The 14,440-nt window shown below is 43.6% G+C and overlaps 1 protein-coding gene across 2 annotated transcripts; it reads right to left on the minus strand.

Annotated features, from left to right (window-relative positions):
- Positions 1 to 917: 917 nt before the first annotated feature.
- Positions 918 to 13,971, minus strand: LOC119780940 (acidic leucine-rich nuclear phosphoprotein 32 family member E-like). Of its 2 annotated transcripts, XM_038281195.1 has the most exons (7): positions 13,795 to 13,968; positions 7,452 to 7,601; positions 7,258 to 7,380; positions 6,698 to 6,851; positions 6,475 to 6,605; positions 6,338 to 6,401; positions 1,548 to 1,686 (listed from the first exon to the last, which is right to left on the minus strand). In XM_038281195.1, exons 1-7 carry the CDS (start codon positions 13,846 to 13,848, stop codon positions 1,607 to 1,609), a joined length of 756 nt encoding a protein of 251 aa, XP_038137123.1. In that variant the 5' UTR covers positions 13,849 to 13,968; the 3' UTR covers positions 1,548 to 1,606. The 2 variants fall into 2 exon arrangements, with proteins under 2 accessions (XP_038137122.1, XP_038137123.1); XM_038281194.1 differs by lacking the exon at positions 6,338 to 6,401 and having other exon boundaries at positions 918 to 1,686; positions 13,795 to 13,971.
- Positions 13,972 to 14,440: the final 469 nt, after the last annotated feature.

Here is a 14,440-nt window from a genome sequence, read left to right on the forward strand (position 1 = left end):
TGGTTAGTCTCCAATAGAACTGGAAGCTGATGCAACGATTGTATAGTCTTAAAGGAAAAGTCCGGTCAGCAAGGAATGATCAATGGATCATTATTTATACCTAAAACTGATACGTTAGTGGTCATTTAATGAATTTAGCATTAATCAGTAAAAAAAATTTTTAATTTCCTTGCGATCACAGAGTCTGGGAGCGGCCATTTTTGCCCAAATATAGTAACCCCTCCCTCCTGCCATCTTCCAGCAGTGACGTCACGGTGCGGTAAGCCTAGCGCCATTCTCCCCGCTTTCCAAGCTAAATCAATGGGAACTACTAGACACATCTGCAATCAACAATTATTGAAGATTTCCAGAGGACTTCACCATTGAAATTCACCAGAGCTATAGTGAAACTGGCAATGCCCACGTGCATGGCAGCTGGATGCTGGAATACATCGGGTAAAAGTGAAAAAAAAAAAAAGAGTCATTCCACCTTTCTGATTCCTGATCCTCCACGGACGGGTTGGTCGTTGGATCGCCAACTTGAAGAGGGAGGATTTGCCATCGAACTTCTGGCCAGAGAAAAAACCCGTAATATGTAGCCAACATTTGGAAGAAGAATGTTTTCAAGATGACTTGGATAATAGCGCGTTGTGACAAACACCAGATACAGCACTGGGACTTGATCAACAGCCGATACCGCACCGTGACGTCACTAACCAGTAGGTGGCAGTAGTGTTCTTTGACAAACATGGATGCCTCCAGTAAAGCACATTCAGATGAAAATTACTCTGAATTAAAAACACTGATCATTTATTGAACAAGATGGAATCATTTCAGATTTAAAGAACTTTCAGAAGTTTGAATTCTGAATGTGACTGAACATTTCCTTTAAAGATTCTGCCTCTGAGTTCTGGACGAGTAAAAAGCTTCAGATCAGGTTTTGGTTTCAGTGGTTTTATTCAAAAACACTCCGGTTACAGCGACACACCGTCAGCAGACAGGAATAAAAAAATAAAATTACGTCAGAGAAGCCGAGCGTCCGCTCCGAACTCAAAGAGACGACATCACAGAACCTACAGGGACCGCTTCACGGATATTTACACGACCGGACAGCAGGGAGAGGGGCGGGGCTTGTCAGTAACAGTCCAATACAAAGTCCCAGAGTGGCGTCCAATCAGAGAGCAGAGCTCGATACCAGTCAGATCTGAGGATCGTGGGTAATGTGGTCTTAGAAGGGCTGAACTGGTTTAATTGGAAGAAGAGGAGAGTTTCTGGGAAGATGAGGTCAGTCTGAGAGAACCAATCAACTTTGAGCTTTTAAAGAAACAACCTCAGCAACTTTAATCGCTCCGGATCCAGATTTATGTCACAACCAGGACTCGCTGGTCCAGGATCTGCTGCTGCAGATTGTTTCTCTTCTGCATTTTATTTTAATACAGTTTTTTTTTCATATAGTTGGCTCAGACTGGAGGTCACCTTCACAGCTTCCTGTCAGGTTGGCATGGTAAAGACTTCATCAGCCCTGCTGTAAACCTGATCCCAGGACTTCCTGATCGTCTGCATCTCTGAGGCAATGGCCAAATATGGGGGAGGGGTCAGCAGGTAAGGGCGGGGCCAGTTGTTCCCTCTATTCATCGTCGTCGTCATCGCCTTCGTCGTCTGCGTCTCTCTTCCTCTTCTCGCCCTGAGCGGCAGCTCCGTCTTCCTCTGTAGAAAGAGACAAAAAAACAAAACGTTTAAAGTTTTTATGTGAAAAAATAAACCAGTAGCTTCATCGTAAACATGACTAATTTAAATCAGCATGGCGACACGTGAGGACAGGTGCCTCCCTGAAACCAGCAGTCCGGTTCAGCAATCACTAAACACTGGTACCAGGAACACTGAACTAGCTAGCTAACTGAATCTCAAACTGAAGATGGCGCCGACCTGAGGATTCTTCAATACTCGAGGAACACCGTCGCTCCCGATCCGTCCCGAAAGGACAATCCGGCACGATTTTCCGCCCCGGCACCGCAACATATTTATGCAAAATATTTGAACATAAATTCGCCAAAAATAAGAAGAACATCGTAGTTTGGTTTAAAGAAAGCATTTTAGTTTTTTATAATTTAGTTTGTTGCAAAGATTTTACAGTTTGAAGAAATAGAAAATGACACCATATGCCAACCGTCACTAGGACGTCCATGACAAGGAAGGGTTATATATACTGCATGCATCATTTAGGTAGTTAACATTGGCCGTTTTTCAATTCACTAGAACGTGAGTACAGACTCGTGTTCTCGACAGGTATGTTCTGGAAAAGAATCCGGGAAAATATGGACTCTGGGAGAACGGGAGAACGCAGCATCAATATGGGTCAACTGGAACAGAAGCATACTGATGACATCATCACAGGCTCGGCTCGTCTGGAGCTGCATTTCACCTTCTGTTATTAAAGGTCTCTAGATAATAATACATTATAACGTATTTAATTTAGTGGAGGAATAATAATGAACACAGTCAGATAAACATTTTGCCAAATAAAACAAAAATATCGCCATCAGAGCCAGCAGTCCTTCACACACGGCTATGCAGAGAGAGGGCTGCTGCAGACGGGCTAACGTTAGCCCTAGCTGCCGTTAGCCTCAGAGGTCTGCTGGTTGCCGCGGTACCCTCAACTTCAGAATTTTTTTTTTTTTTTTTATGACGCATTGAATCAGAAATGGACCATGTAGTGACTCTTTAAAGTATAACGTTCTCAACTCAAATTATCTTAAAACATACTTTTATTGAACAACAGCAAAGAACTTTTAACGTAATTCCCTGAGCTCTGTGAGCGCTAACCTGGAAGCTGCTGCTGCCGCAGTGCATGCTGGGACAGCTGTCAATCTAAAAAATGGCCAAATGTGCTCTGATGCATGCTGGGTAAAGAGTGAGGGGCCAGAACAACATCCAGGGACTTTAACTGGTCTCTGTCTGCTGTTGTTGTGAACTGGGACAGTGCTAGGGCTGAGACTGATGACGTTTCATGAGCACATGAGAACGCACAAGTACACATATTGAGAAACGGCCATTGTATTACTTCTTGAGCTCATTGAGTTATTTACTGTCGCAGGTAGGTGTTTCGGCTGGAAAGTAAGTGTTGGGGCCCGTATGATTTTGCCATGCTGAAATTAGGACTGGCCCACCGGGCAAAGGCCTGGGATCACAGATTACCAGTTCGAGGCTGCGCACGGCGCAAGCGCGAACAGATATACATCCGGGTGTCCATAAAGAATGGCATTATGGTAGTAAAATTACTTATTTTTATCCTTAACCCTCAAAAGAATACCATTTTCTTCGTTAAACAGCTTCATCATCATGGGACATACTCAGAGCAGTCCGGCAAAATATGATTAAACCATGTTTATCTGCATTTTAGTTGTTTCTTTCTTTAGATTACGCACTGTATAGCATAATGTTAACACAAAAGGAAATAATAAAACTCAAAAAGACTAGATTTATGTTTAAATCCAAACCCAAAAAAGTTAGCTCCTGGAAGTAGCGTAGGATTACCAATTTACGGTGCAGATTGGACAGAGATGAGAGGAAAAAAAAACAAATGCCTTAAAATCCTTACCTTATCACAGGAAAGACACTATTAACCTTTAACACATTGTAGTTTAGTACGACAACTATTTTTGAGGATGGAAAAAAGGTCATTTAGTTTTTTTTTTAACAAAATAAAATCGAGGGCGACCTGAATGTATATCTAGATGCGCACTGAATGGGCAGATGGCGCATGAGCAGGATGGATCAGGTAGTGGCAATCATGTTTAATCGCACCCTTCAACACCAGCTCAGGAAGAAAAGGACCAAGCTAATATTTAATGTGGAAAGATTGGTAACTTGATGGCGACACCTTCTGCTCAGGAAGGCCTGGCTGGGTTATAAAGAGGGCGGGGGGGGGGGACAGGATGGCCCAATCTGCCAAATGATGCTACGTTCAGACCATATGCACCAGAGACAGCAAACACGCGCGCAACTTGATTTTTGATGCTTGTTGATAGAGTCCTGCAACGGGTCGGGTACCCACGGGTCCCCGACGGGTCACCCGCTAAAATGCTCTTTTGCAGGTGAAAAATACATAAATAAAAATAAACGGGTCGGGTGGATATTTTTTTAGTGCGGGCGGATAGTTGATTTTTTTTTTATGCGTGTGTGTTGTTATGGACATCAGAAATGTTATATTAATCAGGCAATGGGGTCACCCTTTGCGCACTTTCATCTGGTTTGGTCTGCCGGCTTCCGTAGCGCCGTGAACGCGCAGGCGCGCGCTTTTAGGAAATCCTATACACTACTGTTTATGCTCTAAAAACATTCTAAATGACTTCGTTTCGAGTAAATTATGGACGCTACCCACTCAGGACACTTGGAATACATTGGACGAGCAGTATGGAGGAATATTGACACGTTTTTTGTGGACTTTTATGGACCTTTCTGCCTCGGGCGCCATAGACCTCCATTATTTGAATGTCAGCAGACAGCAAGAAGCCTCCCAGATCTCCAGATGCATTTGAGATATCAAAAAAGTACTCCAGAGTGTTGTTCAGCATGGGGGTGAGTAGAAAATGAAGGCTAATCATGTTTTGGGTGTACTATTCCTTTAAAGCCCTGCCGGCAGTGTGGGCTTCCTTCCAAAAAGGCCACAGTCAGTGCAAACACGTCTGCTGCAGTGTTAATGGCTTTGTTCTGCAGTGCAGCGTACTATAGCCTATTACTTGATGGGTTAACGGGTCGGGTTGCGGGTTAAATATCAACGGGTCAGGTCGAGTTCAGATTTGAATTGAAGATATCCGCGGGTGACGGGTGGGGTTCGGTAGTCATCCTAACGGGTTCGGGCGGGTGCGGATTGGTAAAACTCGACCCGTGCAGGACTCTATTTGTTGATCCACATTAAGGTCAGACATCCAGTAAAATGTGTCCAGATGCATCTGAAGCTTCTGCTGCTCCTGTGTTCAATGGAAGAGAGCGGCTCTGCTATATTTGCTGTGATCAGAGGGTAAAAATTAGTTTTAATATATTTTGAAGTGAGAAAGTCCACCTGAAAACATTGTCTGTGCAGTCAGTTCATCCAGATTACCATCCTGCCTTCAAATATTTCGCTGTCGGAGCCCGTTCAACGTTAGCCCCCGACCCCAGTCGCCTCTTCGCGGTTTTCTGCTACTGTTCGTGGCGACTGGAGGAGATGTTAGCATTTTTTCACGTACGTAATCCAAATTGCAGGCACCAGGATAATAAAATCGAACATATTTTGTCTTGGATTTTGTCCTCATGGGAAATGCCATCTTCCCTCAAGCAAAACAATACAGCTTTTGTCCACTGGGGGGAGCAAAAATCGACCAAACCTGAAAGTTCTTTGGAACTGCTTTGATAAATTATTTTTTTTTGGTTTGTTTTTACGGCTCTAGTGGCTCTTTTTTTTTCTCCGACAGTAGGCTGACAGGAAAGCGGATATGAGCGTGGGGGAGAGACATGCGGCAAAGGACCACAGGTCAGATTCAAACTCGGGTTGGCCGTGTTCTGTCGCCCAGAACCGATCAAATATATTTGTTATCAAGCTGATAACCGATATATTTGCAGTTTTACTTCAGATTTTGATTTTCAAACTTCACCTTTTAAACATTTTTTCCAGAAGTTTATAATTTTGTCAGCGATACTGAGTTTTACAAATTACATTCTTTGTAAATCCTGGTTTACAGATTTTCCTTCTGCCGTCCGATAGAAATGCTGTTGCTAAGGTCCACACAAAGCAGAAAGTTGGATCTTAAAAGAATAAAAACTCTGCCGTCCTGCACCTAAAAATGTAAAAAATAAAACCGGTAAATAAAATTGAAAAAATGAAAGAAAGAAGCAACCTGGGGAAACTTGGGCTGAATTTTACAGACATTCCATCTAATTGAAACTTTTTAAAAATACATTTTGTTCAAATTCTTTCAACAAGCTGGTTTTCTGTAACATTGGAAAAAATTTCTTTGTATAAAATCAAATTATTTCTGTATGATCTGCAGAATCAATGGAAACAGGAATCATGCTGGAGCAGAAACACACGAGCGAACCTGAGAAAAAAGGTTTCCTTCCTTTTAGTGAATCATATCTGTCAGAATTTCCCTGCAGGCCACGCCCACTTCCATGCAGATCATGCCACTCCATCACCCTAAACATGCAGCCACACTGATCCCTTCTGCTGACTAGCAGCTCCCTCTGGTGACGGTGTGCGGTTCTGTCCCTCAGAGCTGCAGCCGAGGGGTCAGTATTATTGCTCGGTTCTGGAACATTCCATGTTCAGGCTGATGTTCTGCCCACAGGGAGAACCAGCCGTTCTCTTAAGAGAACCCACCTCCATCTTGTTCCTCCTCATCATCTTCCTCTTCCTCAACATAATCTCCATCATCTTCCTCATCCTGATAAACAGAGAGGGTGAATCAGAAACAGGAGAGGAGCTCCCCCTAGTGGCCGTACCCCCCTTAGACTCACCTGGATCCCCTCCTTCATCAGGTAGGACAGGCCCACCTCGTCTCCCTCGGAGCCGTCCTCATCTTCATCATCCTCCTCATCCTCGTCGTCGTCGTCGTCATCTCCAGGTGGCCCGGCTTCATCGTCCTCGTCTGAGACGGAACATCGTTTATCCAACTGCCTGACTTACGTCCAAACAGCACCAGACGTTCTGAAGGCCCATTGGATCAGAACCGAGGCTCACCGTTCTCAGAGTCCGGCACCTCGTTGTCCTCCTGGTCGAAGCCGTCCAGGTAGACCAGCTGAGGCAGCAGCTCGAAGACGTTCTCCCTGTAGTCGTCTGCAGCCGTGATGTCGCAGCTGTACAGGTCCAGACTCTTCAGGTTCTTCAGGTTCTGCTGCAGGGTGAAAACACAGCAGGATTAAGCAATAAAATGACCGGCAGTCGTTTGATGACGCAACCAAAACATATGAATGACCGAAAACATTTGATTGACAGATGACCGTTGATATATTATTGGCCGAATTTAGGTGTTCAGGCTGACGTAGAACTAACTGGCCTGCATAAAATAATGATAAAAAAAACTTTTTAGGACAATATATACAGTTTAAGCCAGAATTATTTGACATTTAAATATGACTTCCCTACTACTTTAAAAGAACCCGGATCTGAGAGTCCAGTGGACCAGGATGTGGCTCCTTACTCAGCCTGTTAGCTGGTGAGCATTTGGACCCATGGCCGTGTTGGAGCTCCGGTTTACCAAATTCTACCAGTGATGGAACGGTCAGAGAGTGAGAACCTACCAGTCCCTCGATGCTGCTCAGCTCCTTGATCTGATTCCCACTCAGGTTCAGGTACGTCAGGTTGGGACATTTCTGCGCCAGAGTGTCCAACCCGCTGGAGATGGAGTTATCGCTCACCTCCAGCTGAAACACACAGTTCAGGTCAGTCTGAGCTACTTCGCAGCTTCAGAACCTTTCCGCTCTGGAGGACCGACCTTTCTGAGTTTGGGGAGAGAGGGCAGCTTGGCCAGCGAGCTGAGTCCGATGTTCACCATGCTGAGGATCTCCAGCGCCGAGAACTCGTCTGTTAGACCCTCCACCTCTCCGTCGGCAGAGCGACAGTTGTCCACCACCAGCTCCACCACCTGAAGACAACAGAAAACATCATTCTGAGCATCACGACCAAAAAGGGCTGGTTTCGGACTGAGACATGATGAGGGCAGAATGCAGCAGTTTAGGAAATAATGAAGAACCCGGACCTTTTAGGCAAAGATCCCATTAACTCGCTCCAAGCAATCAGATACCCCTACAACATGGATCAGAACTTAATCAATCATAACCAGAACCTTTTGCTTTCTGATAATGATGCCAACAATTCCCTTCAATAGCCAGACCAACTCAAAAAGTGGCCCGCAGGTCCCCCGCCGGCCAGCAGAGACCCCGTTAGGCAGCAGTTCTTTTAGCACTGATGTGAGGGAATCAGGACGCCGTCTGGGTGACTAGATATGCAAACTTTACTGGTTTGAGAAAATTATTGTATAACATCACAAACTGACCAGTCACCGTCACAGCAGCATGAGCTGCACTGAGCTTCCATTGGTTAAAATCTGTAGCTAAGCCAACGCTGAGCTTCCATTGGTTAAGATCTGTAGCCAAGCTAACGCTGAGCTTCCATTGGTTAACATCTGTAGCTAAGCTAACGTTGAGCTTCCATTGGTTAAGATCTGTAGCTAAGCTAACGTTGAGCTTCCACTGGTTAAGATCTGTAGCTAAGCTAACGTTGAGCTTCCACTGGTTAAGATCTGTAGCTAAGCTAACGTTGAGCTTCCACTGGTTAAGATCTGTAGCTAAGCTAACGCTGAGCTTCCATTGGTTAAGATCTTTAGCTAACGCTGAGCTTCCATTGGTTAAGATCTTTAGCTAACGCTGAGCTTCCATTGGTTAAGATCTTTAGCTAACGCTGAGCTTCCATTGGTTAAGATCTTTAGCTAACGCTGAGCTTCCATTGGTTAAGATCTTTAGCTAAGCTAACATTGAGCTTCCATTGGTTAAGATCTGTAGCTAAGCTAACGCTGAGCTGCTATTGGTTAAGATCTTTAGCTAACGCTGAGCTTCCATTAGTTAAGATCTTTAGCTAATGCTGCGCTTCCATTGGATAAGATCTGTATCTAAGCTAACACAGAGCTTCCATTAGATAAGATCTGTAGCTAAGCTAACGCTGAGCTTCCATTGGTTAAGATCTGTAGCTAAGCTAACGCTGAGCTTCCATTGGTTAAGATCTGTAGCTAAGCTAACGCTGAGCTTCCATTGGTTAAGATCTGTAGCTAAGCTAACGCTGAGCTTCCATTGGTTAAGATCTTTAGCTAACGCTGAGCTTCCATTGGTTAAGATCTTTAGCTAAGCAGAGACCCCGTTAGGCAGCAGTTCTTTTAGCACTGATGTGAGGGAATCAGGACGCCGTCTGGGTGACTAGATATGCAAACTTTACTGGTTTGAGAAAATTATTGTATAACATCACAAACTGACCAGTCACCGTCACAGCAGCATGAGCTGCACTGAGCTTCCATTGGTTAAAATCTGTAGCTAAGCCAACGCTGAGCTTCCATTGGTTAAGATCTGTAGCCAAGCTAACGCTGAGCTTCCATTGGTTAAGATCTGTAGCTAAGCTAACGTTGAGCTTCCATTGGTTAAGATCTGTAGCTAAGCTAACGTTGAGCTTCCACTGGTTAAGATCTGTAGCTAAGCTAACGTTGAGCTTCCATTGGTTAAGATCAGTAGCCAAGCTAACGCTGAGCTTCCATTGGTTAAGATCTGTAGCTAAGCTAACGCTGAGCTTCCATTGGTTAAGATCTTTAGCTCACGCTGAGCTTCCATTGGTTAAGATCTGTAGCTAAGCTAACATTGAGCTTCCACTGGTTAAGATCTGTAGCTAAGCTAACGTTGAGCTTCCATTGGTTAAGATCTGTAGCTAAGCTAACGCTGAGCTGCTATTGGTTAAGATCTTTAGCTAACGCTGAGCTTCCATTAGTTAAGATCTTTAGCTAATGCTGCGCTTCCATTGGATAAGATCTGTATCTAAGCTAACACAGAGCTTCCATTAGATAAGATCTGTAGCTAAGCTAACGTTGAGCTTCCATTGGTTAAGATCTGTAGCTAAGCTAACGCTGAGCTTCCATTGGTTAAGATCTGTAGCTAAGCTAACGCTGAGCTTCCATTGGTTAAGATCTGTAGCTAAGCTAACATTGAGCTTCCATTGGTTAAAATCTGTAGCTAAGCTAACGTTGAGCTTCCATTGGTTAAAATCTGTAGCTAAGCTAACGCTGAGCTTCTATTGATTAAGATCTGTAGCCAAGCTAACACTGAGCTTCCATTGGTTAAGATCTGTAGCCAAGCTAACGCTGAGCTTCCATTGGTTAAGATCTGTAGCTAAGCTAACGCTGAGCTTCCATTGGTTAAGATCTGTAGCTAAGCTAACGCTGAGCTTCCATTGGTTAAGATCTTTAGCTAACGCTGAGCTTCCATTGGTTAAGATCTTTAGCTAACGCTGAGCTTCCATTGGTTAAGATCTTTAGCTAACGCTGAGCTTCCATTGGTTAAGATCTGTAGCTAAGCTAACGTTGAGCTTCCATTGGTTAAGATCTGTAGCTAAGCTAACGTTGAGCTTCGATTGGTTAAGATCTGTAGCTAAGCTAACGTTGAGCTTCCATTGGTTAAGATCTGTAGCTAAGCTAACGTTGAGCTTCCATTGGTTAAGATCTGTAGCTAAGCTAACGTTGAGCTTCCATTGATTAAGATCTGTAGCTAAGCTAACGTTGAGCTTCCATTGGTTAAGATCTGTAGCTAAGCTAACGCTGAGCTTCCATTGGTTAAGATCTGTAGCTAAGCTAACGCTGAGCTTCCAGTGGTTAAGATCTTTAGCTAACGCCGAGCTTCCATTGGTTAAGATCTTTAGCTAACGCTGAGCTTCCATTGGTTAAGATCTGTAGCTAAGCTAACGTTGAGCTTCCATTGGTTAAGATCTGTAGCTAAGCTAACGCTGAGCTTCCATTGGTTAAGATCTGTAGCTAAGCTAACGCTGAGCTTCCAGTGGTTAAGATCTTTAGCTAACGCCGAGCTTCCATTGGTTAAGATCTTTAGCTAACGCTGAGCTTCCATTGGTTAAGATCTGTAGCTAAGCTAACGTTGAGCTTCCATTGGTTAAGATCTGTAGCTAAGCTAACGTTGAGCTTCGATTGGTTAAGATCTGTAGCTAAGCTAACGTTGAGCTTCCATTGGTTAAGATCTGTAGCTAAGCTAACGTTGAGCTTCCATTGGTTAAGATCTGTAGCTAAGCTAACGTTGAGCTTCCATTGATTAAGATCTGTAGCTAAGCTAACGTTGAGCTTCCATTGGTTAAGATCTGTAGCTAAGCTAACGCTGAGCTTCCATTGGTTAAGATCTGTAGCTAAGCTAACGCTGAGCTTCCAGTGGTTAAGATCTTTAGCTAACGCCGAGCTTCCATTGGTTAAGATCTTTAGCTAACGCTGAGCTTCCATTGGTTAAGATCTGTAGCTAAGCTAACGTTGAGCTTCCATTGGTTAAGATCTGTAGCTAAGCTAACGTTGAGCTTCGATTGGTTAAGATCTGTAGCTAAGCTAACGTTGAGCTTCCATTGGTTAAGATCTGTAGCTAAGCTAACGTTGAGCTTCCATTGGTTAAGATCTGTAGCTAAGCTAACGTTGAGCTTCCATTGATTAAGATCTGTAGCTAAGCTAACGTTGAGCTTCCATTGGTTAAGATCTGTAGCTAAGCTAACGCTGAGCTTCCATTGGTTAAGATCTGTAGCTAAGCTAACGCTGAGCTTCCAGTGGTTAAGATCTTTAGCTAACGCCGAGCTTCCATTGGTTAAGATCTTTAGCTAACGCTGAGCTTCCATTGGTTAAGATCTGTAGCTAAGCTAACGTTGAGCTTCCATTGGTTAAGATCTGTAGCTAAGCTAACGCTGAGCTTCCATTGGTTAAGATCTTTAGCTAACGCTGAGCTTCCATTGGTTAAGATCTGTAGCTAAGCTAACATTGAGCCGCTATTGGTTAAGATCTTTAGCTAACACTGAGCTTCCATTAGTTAAGATCTTTAGCTAATGCTGCGCTTCCATTGGATAAGATCTGTATCTAAGCTAACACAGAGCTTCCATTAGATAAGATCTGTAGATAAGCTAACTTTGAGCTTCCATTGGATAAAATCTGTAGCTAAGCTAACGTTGAGCTTTCGTTAGTTAAAATCTGTAGCTAAGCTAACGCTGAGCTTCCATTGATTGAGATCTGTAGCTAAGCTAACGTTGAGCTTCCATTGCTTAAGATCTGTAGCTAAGCTAACGCTGAGCTTCCATTGGTTAAGATCTGTAGCCAAGCTAATGTTGAGCTTCCATTGGTTAAGATCTGTAGCCAAGCTAACGTTGAGCTTCCATTGGTTAAGATCTGTAGCTAAGCTAACGCTGAGCTTCCATTGGTTAAGATCTGTAGCCAAGCTAATGTTGAGCTTCCATTGGTTAAAATCTGTAGCCAAGCTAACGCTGAGCTTTCATTTATTAAAATCTGTCCAAACTAACGTTTCATTGTTTCAACCTTTCATAGGGTAAAACCCTGGCCAGGCATACAGACTCCTGTCCTCGCCAAGTATGTTCTTGAGAAGAACTCAGGAAAGCCTGGACTCGGGGAGAATGCTAGCATGCAGAATAAATCTGGGTCAATTGGAACAGAAGTGTACTGACGACATCACCACAAGCTTAGCTAATCTGGAGCTGCATTTCACCTCCTGTTATTAATTCTCTAGATAATACATTCTAACTTATTTCATTAAGTGCAGGAATAATAATGAACACAAACACAAATGAACATTTTGCCAACAAAACAAAAAAAAAAAGAAATGCTGTCAGAGCCAGCAGTACTTCACACAGGGCTACGTAGAGAGAGGACGGCTGCAGACGGAACTTTTTTGGGATTACGCACTAAATTTTTTCTCCGCCTCGAGCTTCTTTTCCGAACATACGGCTTTAAGATCAACCAGAAGCATTTCCACAAATATATCGCGATATAATATATCTGATTAAATTGTCTTTATAAGCTTTTTTTTTTTTTCTTTCTTATAAAGCATTTTAAATGCCACAATAATCAATAATTTAATTAACTTTAATGCCGATTAAGGACTTTATTTTTATTTATTTTACCTTAAATGCAAAATATTTATATTATCAATAAATCATGTACTAAATTAGTTGACAATTATTTCATTAATCAATTCTTTCAGTCACCATCAATTCTTTCTATTGACCTAATAAGACATAGACATTGTATTAAATCTAATTAAATAGAAATTTCACTTCATGCAGCCATCTTAATACATTTGAATCCCTCACACCGGTTTGGTTTTATTATTTATGCTTTTCTGTTACCCCATGAAAACACACTGGCCCCCTGATGCCTGTGTTCTAGAACCGCCCATGCCGCCCTGGTACCGGACCCTGGGAGCGCTGAGGCCGTTAAACGAGCGGGTTGCAAACCGCAGCCATCTGGGTGTTTGAGAACAGTTACAGATTTCTCTCAAGTCTGTTTATCGGCGTTTAAAATCCGCCGCCAACCAACTGTTCTGAGCAGGTTTGGCATCAGCAGCGGGGTGGGCGGGAACTGTGGGTTCATAAACTTTAAGATCAATTATTCCAGATGGATTAAAATTGAGCCGAACGGACCCGAAAAGATTAAAAACACTTTATAACACTTAGACCCGGGATCTATGCGTTGGCCGGGTCTACAGCCAGTCAAATACAATAGTCACTGTTTTTATCATGGAGTCTGGTGTGATGCGCCACTACAGCGTGCAGAATATCCAACTGTTTCAGTTTGAAGGTTACAATTAGACATGAGTCGGTCCGAGGACGAAGGTGGCGGCCTTAAATAAAACCCGACCCAGATTAACTGAACTCTTTCGCTCTTGTTTTCCCTGAAGCAGTCGTCTGTACCCCGCCTGGGAAGTCTGCATCGGGACCGGATTCTGGGTGCGTTAGCCTGTTAGCTTGTAGCTGGAAACACAGGCGGCTCACGCGAGGAGCCCCCGCAACGGCACGAGAAGTGAGCGAGAGCATCCGCACGCGGCGGAGTGAACGGAGACCGGAGCAGAACCCCGAGCCTCCCCCCGAGTTAAAGGTCCGCCACGGCGTCAGCTTTTTTAAAAAGAACTCAGAGCTAAAGGCGGAGAAACCGACGCCTGTTTCCCGCGGAACGTATTCATAATGTCCGACTACATCCTTCAGCTGTTTTTTCTTTTTTGGGAATAATTAAATTAACTTCTGTTGTTGCTACAAACCTCTGAGGGATTCCTGTTCCTCAGCTCCAGAGTCACTCTCTTTTTCATCTCCATAGTGAAGTTCTAACAAAGTGAATAAAAAGTATAACTAAGAAACGGATGAACACAGACTCAGTGAAGCTCTCCTTCTCCAGCGGCCATTAGACGACAACTAAACCTCCATGTTCGCTGCTGTGCGACCACCACGAGTAGACCACGCCCCCTTCTCTATGAATATTCATTCGCTAAAGAAGCTCGTACTCTGATTGGTTAACAGACGTTTTACTCCACAAGCCCCTCCCCTGTGGCGCACCATGTAATTATTCTGTCAGTAGCTGGTGCAAACTGTAAAGGTGGGGCTTTACTGGGGCAAATAAGAAGGCGTGAATAATGAAACATTTAAACTCTTTAGGCGCCAAGCCCGTTTTCCGATTGGCGCCATATTTACTGAAAACAACAAGCTTCCATTCATAAAAGAACCTCAACTAACACAATGACCAGGAGTTACTATGAAACCACCTAATCGTCCTTGTTTACTCTCTGCACCCTACTGAGCATTGATTCTTTATGGTGTTTACAAAATCAAAACAGATTATAAAATGTGTTTAAGGGAAACATAGAGATCCTATTTAAATCTATATAAGCGTGGCTTGAAAACTTCAGAACA

Source organism: Cyprinodon tularosa, unplaced genomic scaffold, assembly GCF_016077235.1.
Source record: "Cyprinodon tularosa strain WSP-4 unplaced genomic scaffold, ASM1607723v1 ctg168, whole genome shotgun sequence".
NCBI lineage: Eukaryota > Metazoa > Chordata > Actinopteri > Cyprinodontiformes > Cyprinodontidae > Cyprinodon > Cyprinodon tularosa.